This window comes from Meleagris gallopavo, chromosome 3, assembly GCF_905368555.1.
Source record: "Meleagris gallopavo chromosome 3, MGAL_WU_HG_1.1, whole genome shotgun sequence".
In the NCBI taxonomy this organism is placed as follows: domain Eukaryota; kingdom Metazoa; phylum Chordata; class Aves; order Galliformes; family Phasianidae; genus Meleagris; species Meleagris gallopavo.
In genome coordinates this window covers 63,428,583-63,451,365 of record NC_139406.1, presented here as the reverse complement: position 1 = coordinate 63,451,365, position 22,783 = coordinate 63,428,583, and the positions used below count along the sequence as shown (strand labels likewise).

General features: G+C 37.6%; 1 protein-coding gene across 5 annotated transcripts in view; it reads left to right on the top strand.

Annotated features, from left to right (window-relative positions):
* STAU2 (staufen double-stranded RNA binding protein 2) overlaps positions 1-22,783 on the top strand; it is a 164,959-nt gene that overhangs the window by 18,216 nt on the left and 123,960 nt on the right. For all 5 annotated transcript variants that reach the window (XR_014882566.1, XM_085221287.1, XM_085221288.1 and 2 more), the window contains exons 2-5: positions 1,552-1,759; positions 3,237-3,367; positions 7,480-7,639; positions 10,251-10,386. Coding sequence is in view for 4 of the 5 variants with exons in the window: in XM_085221287.1 (XP_085077413.1) it covers positions 1,561-1,759; positions 3,237-3,367; positions 7,480-7,639; positions 10,251-10,386 (626 nt within the window). In the remaining variant the exon portion in view is untranslated. The remainder of the gene's footprint in view (positions 1-1,551; positions 1,760-3,236; positions 3,368-7,479; positions 7,640-10,250; positions 10,387-22,783) is intronic.

Here is a 22,783-nt window from a genome sequence, read left to right as displayed (position 1 = left end):
GTATTAAATACATAGTTATATCAAAGAGTTCTATATTCTCAATCTTAGGTCCCTCTAATAATACTGCTGAATTCTATGACGCTTTCTGTTAAGTGACAGTAAACTGTTTGCAGTCTGAATTTAGTCCTTGAGCTTGAACACATGAAGTGTTTGAGTGTATCTCAGCTGTGTACGTATTTTTAAAGTCTGTCACTGTTAGCATTTTGCTTATGATATTTATGAAAAGGGCAAATAATTGCACATCAGCTTCATTTCTAATTATTATGTTTTCCATTTTGGCTTTCCAGAGATTAAAAATCAATGTGTCTTCCCTAAGTAATATAAATAGCCTTCCAATCTTAACATCATCTTCAAAGTACAGTTTCACAGTAATATAATTTTCATTATATAAGTGCAGCTGTGCTGAAGTAGTCCAACGCACAGTGTATGTAGTGATGTGTGATTTTATTCCAACTAGTGTTTCCTTTTAAGAACTGATACTTGGATATTTTAAAAAAGATTTGAGAGAGAAGGGGTCAAAAATACCAATTTAATCACCCAAAAACTTGCACGGAGCTAGTGAGGTCCTAACTAGGAAGGGTGTTTTAGGTGTTAAATGGGATTTTTGCTCAGGAATAGAGAATTACCCAGCAAACGTAACAAGGAACTGCACAGTGGTGATGCTTTGTGTGAAGTATGAGGTCAGACTTTGTGTCCTCCTGCACCTTGGTCAGATGGACCAGAACTGCAGCCAGCAAAGGTCCCAGATCCCAGGCTGTGTATTGGCTGTTAAGAGATTGTCTGCTCTACACTTAGTGTATATGAGCCTTGAAAATACACTTGTTGTCTATTATTGGATAGGAACAAGTGGTAGTATCAGGCTGTCCTATTTGGATGAGATGATTGGTATCTGACATATTCCAAGGTAAATGCTTTAGGCACTGCATTTTCGGCAGTACAGGAAATCTGTGGTACCTGTGCTTATTTATGTCAGTATTGAAATGTTCCACGTGTAGCTTGGATAAGTAATTTTTCAGAACTTACTTTCTCTTTTTTTTTTTTCTTTATTTTTTCTCCATTTTTTTTTCCTTTTTATCTGTCTGTTTTCTAGTTTGCTAACAGAAAAAAAAAAAAATAATAGAACTTTTCTCCAGTGGCCCTCTTTGGTATTTTGCATGCACTTTACTTGAAAAACTTGCTACTGCAATTTGTTGCAAATCAGTTCTTGGAGAAAGCAGCCACTGCTGATTTCACCAATAGGAGAACTGTATGGAATTTTGTTCTAGAGCAATCATTCTTTCTGCTGTTCTTCAGGCAGGGTCATCCCACAGTTAAGTAACAGAACCTACAGCCAAGACATGTGGGTTCTGCTCTGGTGCTGTTCCCTGGCAGTGAGCAAACCACTCTGTTCCTCCGTACAGTGCTTTGGAAGTAATTTTTGCAGGGCCGTGACTTCTGTGGATAGTTTTGTGACCCAGATCCAGTATCAAAAATAATGTTGTTGACATCAGTACTGTCATTTGATATAAAAAATGCAGAAGCACCCAGCTTATGCTGATTTGTTTATTGTAGTGATAAACAATGGCGCAAGTTAAGATGCAGACAACAGCAAACCTGTCCGGCCCTCCAATGTCCCCCATGGTGCTACCCCTGCCAGTTACAGCCGCAAACACACTGGGCCTGCCTTCTGCCATGAACGGATCCATTCCAGAGTCGGCTGCCAGCTGCAGCAGCCCCACTGCTGGCCTTGCAGACCCCGCACCCGCCAGCAACCCACCAGGTAAGGTGGCCCAAGTGCATTCAGTGTGATTGGCTGGAGAGCTGGGATTATTTAGTCTGGAGAAGAGGAGGCTCAGGGGAGACCTCATTGCACTCTACAACTTCCTGAAGGGAGGCTGTGATGAGGAGGGGTTTGGCCTCTTCCAGGCAGCAAACAGGACCCGAGGAAATGGCCACAAGTTGTACCAGAGGAGGTTTAGGTTAGACATGAGGAAGAGCTTTTTCTCTCAGAGAGTGGTCAGGCACTGGAATGGCTGCCCAGGGAGGTGGTGGAGTCACCGTCCTCTGGCAGTGTTCAAGAGGCGTCTGGATGAGGAGCTATGAGATGTGGTTTAGTGGCTTGTGGTAGCAATGGTAATGGGAGGAAGGTTGGACTAGGTAATCTTGCAGGTCCTTTCCAACCTTGTGATTCTATGATTCTATGTTCAAGGGAGTCGTTTTGTTCACTTGTTAATTAAAAAGAAAAGTTATATATATATATATATATATATATCTAAAAAGAAAAAAAAAGAGGTCTTAAGGAGGATAAAAGTCAAGAAAGAAGATTCCGTAGAAAAATATTTTGTCTGAATTGGCTGTTCACTGAGTTAAGTTTCTTTAATTGAGCCAGATTTACAGTGAAGTGCTGGTTAATAATATAAAAGCTCAGAAAAGAACATGTCTGTTTTGTTAAATTCTGAGTATCTTTTACAGAGAAGTTTTAGTTGCGCAGGAAAGCCTCCAAGTATATTTCTCTTCCCTAGAACAGAATGTCTTCAGACTGCTTGGCAGTATTCAGTGTTTCCTTTGTAGCCTAATAAGTGCAGTAGTTCCTATGCTGAACTGGGTATAAAATACAGAAATGTTATAAAAAGTTAAGTGAGCAGGGAAAGCATGTGCTAAGGTTAAATACAAGTAATCTGAAAAAAGAAGAAGAAAGCTTAAAAATGCTAAGGCAGAGTACATGAAGTAAATAGTCTAAGGAAAGTAGAACAAAATCCTTAATTGGAGTGTGGAAAGATCTTGGTAGTGCTTTGACAGTGACTTTATTATTATGAGAAAAATTGAGAACTGGGAAGGAGAGACCGGAAGGAGAGACCGTAGTGTTTCATCTGTGTTTTGTATAGCAACCTTCATAGTGTTGACATGTTATTCTGAGAGCACAGTCAATTCATAGAACTAGTTATACTCCTGAGAATGAACTTCAACATAGGAAGTGTAGCATAGGTTTATGCCCATCTCCACTGTCATCTTTTGTAGGGGCATTGTGAAAATATATTTTTTAAATTGCATGTTTTCAAAATGATCATTATATAGTGCATATTATCTTACGATTAATATGTAAATGGTATTTAAATACTGTATTTAGCATATTTGCAAAAAATATTTTTTATCCAAAGCATTTTTTTTTTTTTAAACATACTATTAATATTGCAAAGTTTGCAAAGTTGTGAAGTGTACATTTCTCCACAAAAGCTTTACAGACTCTTTGTTTGCAGCTCCTCTCCAGGATAACATGGCAAACCCCAAAGAGAAAACTCCAATGTGTCTGGTAAATGAGTTAGCCCGTTTCAATAGAATTCAACCCCAGTATAAGCTTCTGAATGAAAGAGGGCCTGCTCATGCCAAGGTAAGGTCACGCTTCCAGGTTATGAGCCAAATGATGAATGGTGAACAAATTATGTCTTGATCTTGATAAGCACGACTGTAAAACACAACCATGCTTTTAGTGTAAAGGGTTTCTTACACTTACCTATTTTGCTTTATTATTTTCAATTTCAGAAAGTACGTCTCTGTTTCCTTTGGAGCTCTGACTTATAACTTTGAGTTTATTGTTGGTCTCTGTAAAGACCTCCTGAGGGTATCACCACCTTTTCTATATCATTTTGGAGTGTGTGCTTTTTAAACATGTGAGTCCTTTTCCCCTGTTGGTGTGCCTCTGATAATTAACTGAATTTATTTCATAGTAGCGCAGGCTGCTGTGGAGCTAATTATATGTAGTGATAACAAGACTCCTAATATGATTGTAGTATTAAAGTTTTATAGTGAGCTGGCAGTTCTTGTCATTTCTCACGTTGATTTGGATATCTGTCTTCATTTTGTAAGTACGAATTAGGATGCTTTCAGGTTACAGGGAACACAGAGGATAGTCTCATAGTAATCATTTCAAATGATTTTGAATATCCTCCATCATTAGGCACGCTCTAGGGGAGGAGAAAGAAGCCTGATAAAGTCAAAGAGAGAAAATGACATAATTAATAGCTGCATTGTACTGAACTGTTTTGGGAGTGGCAAAACCAAATACAACAGTGGGCTTGAACTTGCAGATTAGTAAAGTTTCAGACAGCAGTGAGATCCTCTTGTGCCCTCTGGCCTTCGTTTCCCTCGCCCATCATGTCAACAGTGCTGATGTAGATTCCTGACGTTCTGATTTGGCTGCTGTTGTGCATACTGCATGCTGGTGGAAGTGATGTCAGCAGGTACAGGGCTGGTGAGATTTGGCAGGCTTTCAGAATCACTCATCAGAAATGAGGATTGAGGTTCTCATCCTCCCCCTGAAAGCGTTTGGCATCAGGTGATTCACAAGTTGGTTGGCTGTGGGATGTGATGTATTAAGTTTGTTGTGCTTTCTGTAACTTTTTCCTATGATGTGGCATGTTCATTTTGTTTTCATGACTGCAGTTAAAGTGCCCCAGTCATGCAAAAAGCTGTGGTTTGGGGTTGGAACTTGATGATCCTTGGGGTTCCTTCCAATCCAAGGCATTCTATAGTTCTGTGATTCTGTGATATGAGTTGTATTGCATTTCTACTATAACTTAACTTTTAGCAGAATAAGATACAACTCAGATAAACTCATTGCTATTTTCCTGAATCATTGGAATTGAGCCTGTGTTAGCTTCACTTTTGAAAAACGGATTTTTCATGAGTTTCTTAGTTTTTCAGTTTTTCAGTTCACCTCTCATTATTTTTAATTATCCTCATAGTGATGAAAAATTGTTACGTGCTGTACAGACTGGCTGTTGCTCAGAAGAATGTTAAGTGTAATTTTGTCCTATGCAGCAAGTGAGAATGGCACAGGAGGAGAGAGAATAAAGAACAAATATGATAATGCAGATTGATATACCTTCAGCCTTTGGAAAGCACAGACGTGGAGATTTTGGATGTGTTAGCAGTTTTCTACAGTGTGCTGCTTAGTTTACCTGATAAAATGTGTCAATCAGAGCTCAGTCTGCTCTAGAAAACATGACCTAAAGGATGTGTTGCTGCATTCCATTTAAGGAATCTCACTTTGGTTTGTTCACAAGCATACTGTGTTACTGTCCAGCAGCCTCTGTTATGGTCATGGTAAATTTCTACTTTCTTTTTTCTGCTTGTCTTTGAAAAGTAAGTTTTTACAACGAGGATGAAATGGGATGCTAGAAACTGTGAGAGAAGTGATATTTCTTAACAGTCTGCTTAGAATGTCTGGAGGTCTGCCTGCTTTCTGAAAAAAGCTCTTTATTAGCATTAACTATGTCTCCAGGTGGATTTGTCAGATAGATATGATCCTTTCTTGTGTACTTTTTATGTCAGCAGCATCCCAGTAGGCAAACTTGAAAGAAAGAAAGACCAAGGAAATGAGGCAGTAGTACAGACATGTGGGCAAGTATTGGGGGATGTAGCACTTAAAGAGGCTGGGGAGAAGTAGAGAGAGTTTGGCGTGCAGAAAAAGAGAGGAGGGAAGAATTACCAAAGTGAAGGGGGACTGATGTCAAGATTGCAGCCCAGTGAAAACAAGCATAAACTCTTTGCATTTCTGCTGACTTTTCACCAGGTAATTAGGTTAAACATAGGGAATAAATGCTTCCTCAGAAAATTGGTGAGAAATGCCTGTCTGATCATAGCAGAACTGTGAGCTTGAAAATTTCATCAGCTTTTTCACACTTTGTTTTTAGCCAGTTTTATTCCTTTTATTAAATTCCTGCATTCTACCCATTTCATTAATCCTATTCCTACCTATTCTGCTGTTTACTTATTTATTTTTTCTTGGAGAAAGGTTTTATGGGAAGAGTAAGTAAGAAGGCTAGAGCTTCAAGTACAGAAATTTACTGAGCAAGTCCTTCATTAACTTGAAATGTTCCATTTTACTGCCCTAATAAATAAGTAAGGGATTACAGGCAGTTAAATAGCCATTACTGATCATATTTTTATTGGTTATAGTCCTTTTATGAAAGTATTACACCAATATTTTCTTGCAAAATATGTATATATAAACTTCAGAAGCAGAAAAAAAATCAGGTCTGTTAGTAATAAGGATATATGTTTATTGATTACTTACATAATTATGGGTATTTAGCTGTATTACTCACCTTAGCTGGGGAGTAGTGTTTGGCAGAATGCAAAATTAAGAGATTTTTTTCATTTCCCCCTCACATATGAGGAAGTTATTATGAATGCTGTGAAAAAGTGAAATGATGGTAGGAACTGCGATCCAGGGTCTTGCACCATGCTTCTGAAGCTTGCAGTAGGCCAATATTCAGGCCTGCAATTAGGATAAAAGTATGAATTTATGGAATTGAGTTCAAATGCACTGTGTGCATGTGTTAAGAAGCTTCAGTTCAACCTGTGTGCAAGTTCTTGATAAATAGCAATATATAAAGGCAGATTTAAGGGTTGTCCATCATGCCTATCTCTGGATACCTGGTTCCAAATCTAGTTAATTTAAATCACTTTAAAACGTATAGAGCAAATAACTATCCAAATGAAAATTCTGATTTATACTGACTCTTATACGTAGATTTCTTTGTGCTTGCCTCCATTAAGTTATTATCTACCTCAGAAGATGGGCTATCTTAATTTACCATGTGTATCTGACAATTATATCCTGCTTTATACGGTTAGAATTTGTATGGAAAAGACTTTAGTTTCTTATCTTTTCTCCTCTTGTTGTTAGATGCTCAATTTTAAACAGAACATGTACATATCATTCAGAAGATAGATGCTATCTAGTATCTTAAATGTGCTTTCAGATTTACCTTCACAGCTTGCACGGGCATAGATACTGCTTGGAATAATCCTTTATCATAGATTTTGAAGTGTGTATAGTTTTATCAGCCACCAGTTTCTGAACTGTGAATTTTTCTATACTTCCTATCTTTACTGTAGAATCCACATTATAGAGCTATAGTTTTCATTCAACAAAGATAATACTTTTTTTCCTTTGTTACCTTGTACTATTGCACATATATGAGTTGTGACTCTGCCCTTGCAATATGCGGGTTATGCAAGAAATCCTTTCACTGTGTACAAATATTTTGACCAAATAATATGCTGTCTTGAAGAATGTGCAGTCATTTATATCCAGATTATATATCAATTTATATTCAGATTTATTACAAAACTGCATGGGTTTAGTAGCAGTCTTTACGTGTTATCGACAGGTGGCAGTGACTGTTAAAAAGTGTGAAGAAATGTGGTCTTAACTGACCTGTATATAGTCTTCCATGACTCTTTGCACAGTTATTATTATTTGGTTTTAAGAGTATTCTTTTATGATGTTGCTGTTTCACTTTGCCATCTGAAACACCAAGTGGTGTCCTCTGTTAAGGACCCACTGATCTCTGTAAGAATCAGATGTGTTATCTGAGAGTTTAATATAAGGTAAAGAGGTGACGTATTCTCTTCATTCTCATAGGCTTTCATACAGATTGATGTATGTGCAGTGATAATCTTGCCAGTGTTCACTTGTTCTTTGTCTTGGAGATGTTCACAGTGCAGCTGACTCTTGGAGAACAGACGTGGGAAGCTGAAGGAAGCAGTATTAAGAAGGCCCAGCATGCTGCTGCTAGCAAAGCTTTGAATGAAACTACTCTTCCCAAACCAACTCCTAGACCGCCCAAAAATAATGTTAACAACAATCCAGGTATGACATTTTCCTCTGCATAATAAGTCTTGTTGAAGTGTTGGAATAGTATATCACTGATTAGTAAGTTGAACAAGATGTAGGTTAAGTTGGCAGATGACAATCAACCTAGTTCTTTTACGTACAAGATTAATTAAGAACCTCTGCTGGGTTTGCACAGGAGAGTTTTTAATGAATGGACTACAACAGCTGAATGTAAGTGAATATTGTTTACATAAGATTCAACTGTATACGAAGTGATTGTATGTGATTAACAGTAAACAGAAAAGATAGGAACAAATTGACCAATATTGCCATAGCAAAGGCTTTTTTAAAAAAGAGGATTATTTTAGCTATTTTTCCAATGGAAGAGCAAAATTTTAGCAAGTCTAATCCTGTGAAATTATGTCTGGTATAAATGTAAGCTGAAGTTTTGGCATGTTTTTTTGCTATGAGGGTTAGTTTCAGTTTCTGGCATTATACACTTTCCTTCTTAGCAACTTGTACTATTAAAAAGCCTTAAACAGCTTTAAAAGTTGTTTGAACAATTAAAAGAACATACATTGCTGTCCTGCATCATTCATCTTGAAGCATTACCTGTAAGTTGCCTTCTATACATGCAGCACCTTTTGAGTGGCTGACATCTCAGCTGCATGATCAGTTTTGTCTTATTTGAGAAAGTTAGTAAAAAAAAACTGTTTCTAACTTTGTTTCACACTAATATGAAAGAAGGAAAATAGTGAGGAAAAAAGAATCTTGCTTTCTTACTTACTTTTCTTTTTTTACACTCCTCTTTTTCCCTTCTGTTGGGCCTGCTCCTTTCAGACACTTTCTTACAGTGGGGTCATTTTGCAGTTAATCTCTGGGCTGTGAGAAAGCAGGACTAACTTTCTGTTAGAGCTTAAGAGTATTATCCTGAGCGTTAGACATTAAGGATTGTTCACCAGTGATGCAATAGTATTCTCTTGCTCCTTTGGAGATCAGTGCATTGCTTCTCCAGGATGCTGATTTGATCCTGTGTCATTCGCAGTCAAGGTGTTTTTAGCTGTTCAGGAAGTGGGTGGTAAAGATCTCTGTAAAAATGAATCCTGAGATTTGATTCTTGACATAGCACAGTATCTCTCAGCTTCTAGATTTTTTTTTTTTGTTTTTATTTTTGGCTTTTAGCATGCTTGTAAAGGGAAAAGCTGCAAATAAAAGAAACAGGCATTAAAAGAATTTATTAAAAACCGTATTTTGTAACACTGTATTTTGCTTTAAGTACAATGTATTATTTATTCAGAAGAGAAGGCTGCAAGGTGACCTGATAGCGGCCTTTCAGTATCTGAAGAAGAGCTATAGAGAAGAAGAGGACAAACTCTTTAGCAGAGTCTGTGGTGACAGGGCAAAGGAAAATGGTTTCAAACTAAATCTAGGGTAGATTTAGGTCAGATATAAGGATGAAGTCTTCTACAGTGAGGGTGGTGAGGCACTGGCACAGGTTTCCCAAAGACGTGGTTGGTGCCCCATTCATGGAGACATTCAAGATCAGGCTGAATCAGGCTCAGGGCAACCTGATCTAGCTGTGTATGTCCCTGTTCATTGCAGAGGAGTTGGAGTAGATGACCTTTATGGATCCCTTCCAACTCAGGATTTTATGATTCTATATCTTCTTGTCAAAATGATGTTTTTGCATTTTTAGTATATATCTGGATTCATAGCATCCTTGCTTTGGAATATATCAAAATTGTAGCTGATGTAGTTTCTGAGTAAGTACTGCATAAAAACTTTCATCATTTGATACATTTTAACTATTTAAAAGCTAGATTCAGTTGTAATTGTTGTAACAATATTTTGAGAAAATAATAACTCCTTTTTATTGTAATGTATGTTTAGCTCCTTCAGGGTTTTGTTACAACAGGGAAGTGAGGAATATGGTAGATGAATGTGTTCTTGAAAAAAAATGTATTGAGATGAGGCTATAGTGTAGCTTCTTGTTTGGCATGGATGCAACTGGACAAGTGGTGGTGGTGGTGGTTTTCTGGTTTTGTGTTGTGTCACCAGTAGGTGGCTGCAGTGGCACTCATGTCCAGTAGTTACAGTTCCAGTTTGTTAGATGATTCCTGTTAGATTGTTTTTAGTCCTAGTCTGAGGCTTTGAAGTTTTATAAAGAAAACTTTTTTTTCCAACTTCTGTCCTAAGGTTACCAAAGGACTACCAAAATGTATATTACTGCCTGTTTGTTTCAGTGCCTCGTTACTTGATCTGTGATTTTATTTAGTCGTATTCAGCGGGAAGAAACATTGCTCTTTTATTTTTATAATTTCAGATTATATTTTATTATAAGCACTTTGCAAAGATGAATTACCAGCTTGATTATTATACTGATTTTCTCTTTCACCTGTGAAGATCAATCTACTGTAACTGCATAAAGTCTTCAGTGTTCTCTCCATTGCTTTTGATTTAATTGGCATCTATATTCCCATCTTGTAGAGGTGGTGAAATGTCATTGTAGCTATTTAGATTTTAATTTAAGAGCAACAAATAGCTTCTGAGCTTATTACAGCTCTCTTGCTGCTCATCTCCATCCTGGGTGTGTGTTTTGCAGCATTTGTGGTTTAAGTACCTTACGTGTGCTCTTTTCTTTCCTCAGGCAGTATAACTCCAACAGTGGAGCTGAACGGTCTGGCTATGAAGAGAGGAGAGCCTGCCATCTACAGGCCATTAGATCCAAAGCCAATCCCCAATTATAGAGCAAATTATAATTTTCGGGGCATGTACAATCAGAGGTTTGTACTTTTTCTATTATATGATCTTTTTCCTCAGTTCTTTGTTAATGTGTGTTAAATCTTTATAAACTTCATGGAATATTTCAGAGTAAAATAAAAGTAAGATTTTACTAAGGAGAGTCTGTGCAGCCTCATTTAGAAGTGCACAACCTCCTTTTTAAAGAAGACAGGCACCCAAAGCTTGAATAAAAGAAACAAAGGTATGTAAAACAATTGTATTTATTTTTCTTTTAATGTGCAAATTGGATTTATGGTCTCCAGCTGTGGCAGTAAGGATGCAGGACATTAACCTCAGAGAGGGGATTTTTTTTTATTATTGATATTTCCTGTTGTGTTATCGAGATCCTTAGCACTAAAAGTGAAACAGCTTTTTCTTAGAAATTGGTTATAAAATTAGAAGGACTGCATTTTCAATGTTAGCTTGAAAACACTCTCAAGTTTCCAAATTTTTACCATCCTGCATTGTCAGCTATCTCAATTCCTTAATCTTCAGAATTCAGTGAGTAAAAATCCTTTATTTCACAGTTTAGAAGCCTATATTTGGAGATCTCCATTGATCCTGTAATGACAGTAGTAACTTGGAGTAATCTTTGAGAAGACAGTATTCCAAATTTTGCTTTTAAACCATCAAATTTGTGAAGAGTAAAATACAATTGAAAACTTAAATGTGAGAGGCAGTTTTCTTAAATGGCCATCAAAATATCACCTTGAAAATTTCATAAATTTTTGAAATATCTTTGGTGTTTGTATGATTATAGTAGAGATAGAAAAACTGTTCTACTTCAGTCTGAATAAAATATAATTTGTATTACATGTGACAATTTGAGACAAACTTCAGGTAGTACGTGTATTTTTTGCAACCCTGAGGGCTATTTCTCTGAGATTTCATTCCATGCTTCCTATTTTTTCTTTCCCAGAGGAACTGTGTTTTATTGGCTCTTTCAGAATTAGACTAAAACTCCAAAAGTAATATGAACATCGTTAGACTTTCCAACAGAATATTTTTGCAGTGAAATATGTTATCTTTCTGCTAAGGGATTTACTTAATGGATTCTGTAATAGTTTTATGCACCTCGTAATTATCAAGAAGAATATGACTATGAATGCCAGAAAAGTGGTTTTGCTCAAATTATTCTTGTTTGAAGCTGAATTTATAGCAGTGTTTAAAAATTAGGCAGTTTGAAATGAAAGTGCAAGATGAAACAAACCAACTGGAAGAAAACTGTTTCATTATTCTACAGAGCAGAATGTCTGGTTATTGTGTTACTTGTGTTCTATTTCTTGTTGCTGCTGACTCACATATGTAATGGTTTAAGTAGCTGGATATGGGGCCTGAAATGAGCTTTGTTGGTATCCAGAAATCCTACATTTACTTTAATTGCTTTTGCAATGACATTATTTTGACTATTAGAAAAAAAGGCTATGGTGGAAAAAGTGCAGCTTAGTAAGAAACATAAAACAGGAGATTCTAGAATCTCAACATAGTTACTGAAATATATTTATGGAAGCAGAACCCCAGTTTAGCAGGTGCTAAATTTAAAGATTTGTTTTTCTTTACATGGGAAATGAGTAGCATGTCTAGTGCAGTCTTTAAGTTTACTTATTTCTTGAACTTTGTTCCAGTGTTAGTGTACAGATGGTACATCAGCATTACTTTTAAAATATGTTTGATTTTTTGATCACAAAACAAATAGATGAGGTGGGACAGAGGCCAGAATCTCCACTTATCTGCTCTACTCTGCTTAGCTGAATGCAGTAGGCTGTGCAGGATGGTTAATAGTATGGTGGATGTAAATTAATAAGTAACTAAAAGTAAATAAGTAGTAAATAACTATACCTGCCTGTCTGCATGTGTGCACGCACCTCCTGTGCATACACTTGCACATGCAGTAATACCAGAGGAAGGAAGAATGGTGCCTTATAATAATGTCTAGGGACTTGTCCTATGTCAGAAATAATTGTTTATCATCTTGTTTTGCATCAGAATATGCTAGTTCATTATGCTCCCATAAGAAAAGCACTTAGACTCTGTAAGGCATCATTTGAACGCTGTTTATTAGAGCTGACATTTTAAGAGAATAGCATAGATGATCTTATGCCCTTTATATGCCATAGCATCAAAACCTAAGATTTGAAATATAGCGTAGGTAGCATGCTGCACTCTGTATTTTTCATTTTCATCAGTTTCTGACTCTAGATTGAGGAAATAGCTGTGTTATTAAAACAGATAGTAAGTATGCAGAAAAGTTGGAAGACTTTTTTTTTTTTTAATATCGTAACTAAATTCCCTTTTCTCATCTCCATTTTAAAAAATGTGCTTTTCAAGTAGGTGAAGATCCAGATTAAGACTTGGAGATTGTTTGGGGGGAATTTGATTCTGGCGAGATGAATGACTTGAGGGAGAAAGAGGAAAGAGCTGAGTTCATCTCAGGACATATCTTTAGAGCAGTTATACCTAGTGTTTCAATTGGCACAAAAGATCCTTTTCAGGAACTCGTGAAAGTGTGGTCTAAGAGCTGCTATTTGCATGCAAAGCTGAGAGCTGGCTTCTACATCAACCTAAAATGATTTGTGCTGAGGTGACCTTGATTCCTCCTCCTCCTCCATTGCAACCAGTCTGTGTTGCCTTTCAGTTTTCCTCGTTCCAGCACTAGGAGATGAGCTGCTCAGAAACTAATCATTTTTGGAGGAGGGTATTGAGAAGAAAGAATGAGTTACTGCTTGACTAACATCTGACCTCAAACACCCTCTCACCTGATCACAAGGCCTTGTGCTGTCACCAGAGGGGGCCAGAAATGAGTTTGCAAGCTAAGGCTCATTTAAATTTGTGAAGGACTGCGCTTGCTATTGCAGTAGGGCGTACGGATATAGGCAGTGGGTGTATAAAGCACAGATGATATTGAAAGACGTTTACACATAGAATGCAATGCTGCAATTGTAGGGTACACAGCCATTGGCATAAAATGATGTTAAATATGAAAGTGAATTGTATGGAAGAAAGGAAAATAAACAAATGAGAGAGGAGAAAAAAAAAAGGAAAAGAGAAACCCTTCCCAGAGGCCAGCTGGTAAGGGAAAAGTGATGAGACCTCCTCTGTGAACATCCTCCTCTGAGCACTGTTTCTCATGCAGCTTGTGCTCCCCATATTCCCATAGTTCTCCTGTGGTTTTCAGGAGGACCTGCTGACACTTCCTGTTGGTTGTTCCTGCTTGTAGTGCTGGTGGTGCTGCATCAGGGCAGGTGCTGAATGCCAGCTGCTTACTGAGCTTTGTGTGTGCGTGGCACCAGGCTCAGTAATGTATGCCAAAAGTTACTGCCAAGGAGAGAGGACAGAGGAGAGAAGAGCTTGAAGGTACCAGCTTGACTTTTCATTCAAAGGTGGTGCGTGTGGTTTGGCACTGGGGTGGCAGCACTGAATGGTTGCCATTATGCTGCATCTTGACCTGTGCTGATAGTCTGTGTAGTGCTGTGCTGAATGATGTCAATGCATCAGCTTTGGTCTCCAGTACACTAAGTATCTGTAGACTGCAGCTCATACTAGATTGAGATAAGTAGAGATAAGACTTTTAAAGCTTTTTCATCTCACTCATAGCATGGAGTCTTCTCCAGATTATTCCAGTAGAGTCTATGCACCAGCTTTGTTGCTAGGAAACTCGATTGTCTCTGATAAGGTGAGCTTTTAAAAAAAACTCTCAGCCCTGAATCCAGGGCCATGTTAGACAATGTTTTTTATTTAACAAAAGGCTCAATTCTACTGAATTATAATGTAAAGGAAAAAAAAGACTTTCTATCAGTCAAAATTAACCAGGTGAATCCTACCTTTTTTAAGTCTCTCAGTTCTGAGCAGTTTTGCAAGGCATGTAAGAACCTTTTTGGTCAAACAATATGCACTACAGAAAAGCTAATAATGGTGAGCACTGCATTTGGTATGGTTAATTTTTTAATCTAAAAACTTTACAAACCAACTCTAGGGAAGTAAGTGCTAGTGCTTTCATGGACTATGAGCTAACTCATTTTGGTTGCATCTTGGGAATTTGTCAGCGCACCACTGGGCACCATTTGGGAGAACTGGCAAACTGCTCAGGAAAGGATGAATTTTGAAACAGTAGGTCAGGTTTGAAAAATATTGACAGAACTGAGGATGAAATGTGCGTATTATCCATATCAGCGGCCAGCGCTAGAAACTCCCTCGCACCCTGCAGTAGGCAGTTGGTGTAAACTATGTATAAGTTAAAAAAGAAAATAAAGAAATGCAGTTCAAATTAAAGCAATTAATAAAGCAAGATATGAGTTCAGACCAACCACAGGGTCATCCAGCTTGCCTTGTTGTACTGATTGCTTGCTGTAGGATATTTTGTCTTCAATTAGAACTGAAAACAGTGGTCCCTGAAGTATTTTCAAGTAGAATGTCCATAAATGACAGAAAAGAAGTGATATCTTACAGACTTACCCAAACTAAGTGTCTTCAGCCAAGAAGTAAAACCACTAGAAATTGAACACCAGCTTTTGATATTTCAGTATGGAAAGCAGCGTCACAGAGATCACACAACTCAACCCTTGTTGTCTGGGAGAATTCAGAAGTTATTTGCTTATTGTATAAAATTCTCTAAAATGCGTCTCACCACAATCTAGAGAGCTTGAAAAACCTTGATTTTTTTTTTTTTTTTTTAAAAGCTTTCAAAATTAAAAACACTTGTGAAGTATAGGAACAAAGGAAAAAACAATGACAAGTTAAAGGATGGGAATATAATAATAATTAGAGCAGTTTCTTGTTTGGTTTTAGGGAATTTGTATGGCATGTTAGTTCTGTAAAGCACATGTCACGCAAGATAGTAATGTTCCTGGGATAAACAGCAGCTTCTGTGCACTGTGACAGTTTCTTCTGCACTGAGCCTTTCCGTTCATTTTGTTCAGGGTTGCTTCTTCCTGCGTGTATATTGTATACTACAGACTAAAAAGAAGACTGTTATCTCTCTCTTTAGTGCATGAGAGAACAAAGACCGTTCCTCCTTGTCTTTTTCTTTAGAGCTCTGTCATTCTGAGCACTTCTTTACAATATCAAACTTAGAGAAGTGAGGATGAAGCACAGTCTTGCCTGTTCTGGAGCCAGCCAAGCTGCCTGGCCTTAAGGCACCAGGCATTTCCCTAAGCGTGCATGTATATCCTTTCTCCTGGGCTGAGCTGCTGCATAGGTCTGTTTTCTTAGGCTTAATTGCTCCTAAAAATATGTGTATCAGCCCTGTGAATCAGTGTCCTAAATACTAAATAAGTGCTTTTAAAAAGTGGCATAGTAAAAAGAAGTTTGAGGGACCAGTCTTTGGTTGATTCCATCTGTGGACTTAATGTTCTCCAAATTCAGTTTGACTGAAAAGAAAATAGTGTGATTATTGGATAAATAACTAAAATTGTCAGATTGGATAAACAAAAGATTGTATGATGAAAGAATGGATTAAAAATGAAAATATTCTTTTTCTTCTGTGAATGCTGAGTTAAAGATTAAATATATGCATCAGAGGGAACAGATTAGAAGCTACTGTTACTTGACTTTGAGTCTGCTTAGGAATGCAGTCTAAACCCTCACTCAGCTTTGTGTGTTTCACAAAAGTTACTCAGTGCTATGGAGAAAGAGAAAAATCTACCCAGAAGAACAGCTGCGGATAACGTAAGCCAAATTTTTGAGTAGGCTGCACTGCAGGATATGATACAAAATCTGTCGAGACTGTCTCCAGAAGTACACCTGCAATTATACAGCCCAGATACGTAATCTAGAGAAATGGGATGAAGCCTGAAGCTGTGCAGGCCTTTAGAAGTCCTTTTGTGCCACCTGAGTATACTGAGGAGATGTTTGTTCACAGAGGGCCTCATCCATCTGAGGTTTCAGTCTAACATTGACCAGATCTGCCAGAAGCGAGGAAAAGATAAAGCTCTGTGGAATTATGTCTTTTCATTAATCTGGGTGTGTAATTAGCCTGTTATCTTTTGCTGAATTTCAGTTATTGAAGCTTTTTGCACACAGTGTAATGTGTACAAAGCAGATGTTTATATACATATATACTGCAGCTCCTATGCGACCCTAAGTTGCCAAAAAAAATTGTGCCATTTGAGGCACTGTAAGATCTCTGAGATGCCTGTGTCAGACCAGCAGATTTGGCAAAAGACTTAGAGGAGACCATTATAGGATGGCAGGTGAAGGCCAGGTATATTAGGGCTTTTCAAATCACCCTGCATATCCATGCTTAGTCAAGAAATTGAACCCCTAAAACCAAAGTTCCCTCAGTGTGCAATTTTAGATAATCCACCAGGACTCCAGCTATTCATGGGAAACTTCTAGTTTCCATAAAGGAGTGATGTGTCACGTCCTGCATATATCTTTAGTGCATGACTGCATCCCACATGGTAAGGTGTGCTCATGTTCAGGCAGCCAGAGGCTAGTGCAAGGCTGGGACTCAGATCCAAGCTCAGATACCTCAGTAGTGGTACCAGCCTGTGCACTGTAAAGCTATTGTCTGTTACAACCAGTGGAAGGCCTGGTCAATGCAGTCATCAGTCTGGAGTGCTATTTGCTGTGCCATAAGCTGTCTACATTTTGTGTAGGTCTCTCCAGGGCTTCACTGTAATGGCAACTTAGTTTTCTACACATTATTAAATATATAAATTTTGGTGTCTGAATCTAGCACTGAATCCTACTCTAAGAAGTAATTCTAAGAATGTTGATATGTAATAATTGTATGATGCAGTGGGAGTCATCAGGCTATGGCAGTGGAAGGATTGTAAAAAGATAAAAATCTCTCCTCAGAGAGAAAAAGTTCCAGAAGAACAGACTCTTCAGGAGTATATGAAAGAATGAAATCTTTTCTAGTATCTGGGTAATAACAGCTCTAATGAGAGGCAAGCAGACACTTTCTACTGAAATTATTTTGATTTAACTAAGTCATGTTTTGCTGCAGAAAGCTGTTAGGCTTTGTGCTCTGATTCTCAGGGTGAACAAAACCCTTGCTCATGGAGCAGGTTGGGCAGCACTGGGGTTTTTACCTGGTTACAATGGTTGCTTTTTATTTAATCTATAAGGTGCAACATCTCTCCCCTAAAATGACCAGAAGGAGCCACTTTGTCTTGTTTTTCCACTAACTGTTGAAAAGTTTTGTCCTTAAAATTTATGTTTTATAAATTAAGAAGTGTAATGATAAAGATATTTAATAAGTGACTTTTAGAAAACTCTCTTCTGCATTCCTTACCCCTTTCTCCCTGGTGTTCTGGACAAATGAACAAAAACACTTTGGGAAGAAATTTAAAAAACTCTGTAGAGAGAGTAGAAATAAAAAGTTTGGCTGAAATAGATTTCCCTTAACATAGTGTAATTTTATTCTGAACAACAGATGTGGGTGGATTTCAGAATTTAAGAAAAGAAACAGTAGTCCTAACAGCAATGAAAGTGATAGTTCAGATCAGCAATTTAATTGTTCAGCTGGAAACATTTAGTTTAGACCATTAGATGGCAGCATGAATTTGTGTTTTCGTACAAGAATTTCACAGCAGAAGCACTGTAAAAAGTTGCCTTCTATAGAAAAGCTTTTCTTTACTTTAACATGTCATAATTCCGGTATCAAACTATCGTTAAAGTAGGTTTACTACACTGTTCTATCATTTTCTTCAAGCTTTCTTGTCCTATAATGATTGAGGCTATAGTGCAACAACTTCAACGTCATTTTCACTTTTATGTGTAAATTTAGTGCATGTAAAAGGTATCAATTTGTTAGCAGTGAAAATTGAGGCATTGGGTGTATCTACAACAAGGCAACAAGAATTCTGTGTAGTATTGAATTTCTCAAGCTTAATCTAAAAACATTTCCTTAAGGGTAAGGCTGCAGATAGGTCACCAAGCCCACACTCTGTTCAACGTAATGATGCTCTCTGATGGTGTGGACATCGATTGTCTTGAAAGGGACTAAGATTGCCAGCTGATTTTTTATTAACTTTTGTACACTGCCAGCTGGGACAGGATACAGAGTGAAATCTTGTACATCAGTGTTATTACCCTGCTGGTGCATCAATGTAACGGTGTAATAATCCACTCCCAGATTTATAAAAGAATTCTTTGTGTTCATCTTCTGCATGCTACATTTCACTTCCCCGGCCTGTTTGTTCCCAGTCATTGCGTGCCTCCCACACAGACATATTGTTTTAAGGCAAGCATTGAGTACAGCTGTGCTAGGGTTTTTCTTTGCTAGTATTTGTTTCTAGGAAAGGAAAAGGGAGAAAGTCAGTCCATTTCCTGTTGGTTTAAAACAGCAGAAACATCTGTTTGTCTTAAGATAGTTTTCCCAAAAGAAAGTGGCAAGGGAGCTTGCAGGTGATGAGCTTTGCCATTGCCAGTAGCTATCAGTTTAGACAATAGTGATTAGTATGGTCTGTTAAAAAAAAATAAAAAAATATTCCTAAATCTGTCAGAAAATGACAGAGGATATTTATTCCTGCAATAAAAATTCTGACAGTTCACGTTTAATTTCTACAGTGTTTTAAATCATAAAAAATGCATAGAGTATGTGGGATCAGAAAACCCAGATCCTGCAGTGGAATCTATGGGCTCCATTAAGCTCTTCATGAAAGCTGTTTTTCTGTAGTCGCCTCATCCTGTTACGGTGAAGTTTCACAGCGCTCACAAAATGGTGTTAGGTGATGTGCCTTGACACAGGGAATGGATTTGTTCTGACATATTCATGCTATTGCTGCCATCCACTACGTTAATGGGTGCATTTAACCTATCAGGAATCAATAAAATATATATTCTTAAGTGTATTTGCAATCTTACATTGACAGCTGTTAAAAATAGTGTTATGTAGCTTAAAATTGAGCTCACAGGATACAGGGAAAACTCTGTGGATAGTTTTCCCAGCGCAGTGTCTCTGCAGTAGAGCATTTAGCTGCTCCATACTTCTTCATGCCTAAAATGTGAAACGTAAGGAATAACATTTTGCACCATTGTATTCTTCTGAACTGTCTTCACTCAAGAGTGGGTAGTTTTGTCAGTGACCTCTTGGCCCTATTTAGAGGGGAACTCCTGAGCCTTAATACTTTACTCTTCTCACTCTCTTTTTTTTTTTTTTTTTTTTCTAAATTTGTTTGATTTCAGGATATTGTGAGCTCCCCGAACCACTTGCATTCTTGCCCTATCTGCTTGCTCTTTCCTTTTGTGGTCCTTGGCTCACATAGTGATTATTTCTCCTCAAGCTTCCATCCGTGAACAGAGTTTGGGTGGGTACATTTTTTTCTTTGGACTTTCAGACTTCCTCCAATCTCGGCTTTGGAGGAGGTACAGATCCATGTCCTCGAGTGTCAACTGTGATTTTTCTTGTTCTCACTTAGGCTGAAAAGCATGGGGATGAAATAGAGATCTTCCTTCCTCATCTTTACTTATCAAATGTCTTTCAGCTCTGTTCTTCCATTTGAGGGACTTCTTGTAAATCTGATTCAAAAATCTTCAGAGCCAGCATCTTTCCCCAAGACCCAAAGAATTTCTTCCATCTTTTGGCCTTGCAGTTTGCTGGGTGTCCCCCAGTCCTCTCCTTATATCTGATTGTTTAAGGCCGCTTTACTATCAGGATACCAACAGAAGACTAGCATTGTTGTGTGTATGAAAGTAAGTACTGATTCAGAATGCTCTCCCAAGAGTAGGAATGTTTAGACTGTATTTTTTTCTTTCCACAGTTAGCTTTCTATTCACTCTTGTCTTTTTTCCTGTGTTTCTACTGAACTGTAGATCTGTAAGACATTATCAACAGAAGCAAGCTCAGATGCCCTCCTTTCTTGTTATGGCCTTTCTGCTATGTGCAGAACATGAACCCTGATCATTAAATATATTCTCTTTTCTTTGCCTGCTTTTCTTGTAATGCCACGGATCAACTGCTGTTAGAGCTCAAATGATAGTTTGAAAGAGTATAATAATTTTACTGAAGGAAGCAAGCAAAAGAAAGTTAGTGACTAATTGTTACCAGATAACAACTCAATAAGATCTGATTAGAATTGTAATGGAAACAGCATCTCTTTTAGGCCAAGGTCTTTATCCCTTTTGAACTGGAAGTTTTGCCACAGACTAAGAAAGTATAAAATTTTCTTTAAAAAGATGTCTTAAGATTGTTTTATGACAGGATTCCTTTACAAATGAGTCTAGAACAGAAATTCTCACCAACCAACACTATGTTGTTCCTCTTTTTGTCTTTTCTAAAGCAGTAATTTTGGTGACTGCTTGTTTTCTGTGAAAGAAAGTACAGTTAACATCTTTTCAGAATGCTAATTCCCAGGATCTTCTGAAGATCTGCTTTTCTCTCCAGGACCTTTTTAAAGAAGAATGCCAGTTTAAGTTGGTTATTGTCAGAGAAAGGGCAGCTGAACTCACAGCATCATGTAATTTGGCACCAACAGTTGTTTGTATGAGTTATTTCACTGAAATCAAGCATCATCTCCAGTTGTGATCAAAAGGGAAATCATCTCCAGAAAAACAAATAAACAAAAAACTCCAACCAAATAACAACAGCTTTTCTTAGCTTTGAGTCTCTTTTTTCATGACAAAAGAAGAGAAAATGGAGTCCGACCATCTTACTGACTTAGATGGAAGTCTGGCATTCATGCCAGTGAAACAGAAGTGACCAGTTCTTAAGAAGATGGGCAGTAGCAGCTGGATCTTATTTCTACTCGATACAAGTAATTCTCTATACTAGATTTGTTTATTAAGTCAAAAGTCAGAACAGCCATTTTGGATACACATCTGATCAATTATCTTTGGTATCCCTATCCTCAAAATCTTTTTCATAGTCCCTGCTTTCTAAAATGTAATTCCATACCAGCTTATAAACATTTCCTACATTTCCTGCTTTTTAACAATTCTAGCATCCTACGCTTTAGTATATTGAGCTAATGCAATCCAACTTTCATTTCTTTATTAATATTCTGCATTGAATTGTATTCAGTGGGCCAGCTGAGGCAACTCACTGTGTGCATCAGTGACCACTGGTACTGGACCCTCACTGCAGTCATTTATCATTTTATTAGCTCTGACTATATATTTCCTCATTGGTCATTGGTGTAAATCCATTACATCAACTAGAGTTTGAAAAATGGAAGCATTGGAAGAGAAGTATTATGCGTGCTTTTGATGAATGTGCTCCCTAGGAAATACTGCACTTTTTATGCCTTAATGTAAGAAAGAACTGAAGTACTGAAAGAAGTCAGCACTCTTTTTGCTCTCTTACCATTTTGCCCCTTTCTGTCTTCACTATAATTGATTAGGAGATCCCTCCCTTTGCTTCCCAAGGCTTCCCTTTGCTTCCCAAGTCTTCCCTTGTAAGGTCATCCTTGTTGTTTTCAACTTGTTAATGGGATTAGCGCATAGCAACAGAAGATATGCTCTGTTCGCCGTTGTCCAAGCTCTCTCTTTCTCCATGTTTCATTTTCTTTCCAAGTCTGATGGTAAAGGTGGTCAGATTTCTGGACAGAAGCTGCTGCTGGCCGTGATAGTGCATTTTTAGAGGATGATGACTGGTGAGCTATGAGAACATGCGCTCTCAGTTAACTATGCTCAGCTGCTTAGAGGAGGCTTGCTAAGCCATAATTAAGTGTGATTTTTCAATTTGTTCTCAGTGTCAGTCCTTTAATTGCCAACCTTAAAACGATAGGTTAAATTTTGACTCAGCAGAATGCAATTTAGTGTCTGTATGTTTACATTCCTCCAAGTGGGAACAGAATGTACCTCGATATGCACTAGTTATTTCAATTTAACTTAAATTGGATGGGGAGAATTGCTCTTTAAGCTTTCTTGAGCCTTTTTCCTCTGTGCACAATGTTAATTAATTTCTGTGAAGACCTAGCCCATAGGTGATTTTATGTTTATACACATCATATTAGCAGTATGTTAGATGGATGATGTACTTTATTTTCTCATTTGCTAAGTCCATAGGCTGGCAAGTGACGTGATTTTTTTTTAAATGAGAATTTCTTATGGAGAAGGAAAATGTTATTGTAGTCCGATATGCAACACTGTTTATGTTCTTTTACTGTAATGGGTATTTGTACAGCATTCTCAGTAACCACTCTGCGTGCTTGTAAAGATTAGTGAGTAATACAGTTCATGGGAAATTTTATGAGCTAAAGTAGATAAGAGTTTGAGATGTTTGTCTTCTGGATGTCTGTTCTAACCTCTAAGTATGCAGTGTACATCACAGCTTCACTATGTTTTCTCTTTTGTTCTTATTGTACTTGTTCTTATGTCACGGAAAAGAACATTTTCTTTTTACTTCTATTTATCTTTTTCTCCCTACCCAACCTCCATCCCCATTTCAACATTGACCACTTGACATTTCAGTGCCTTAAACTCTGGAGGCAATATTTCTGTTATGTTCTCATA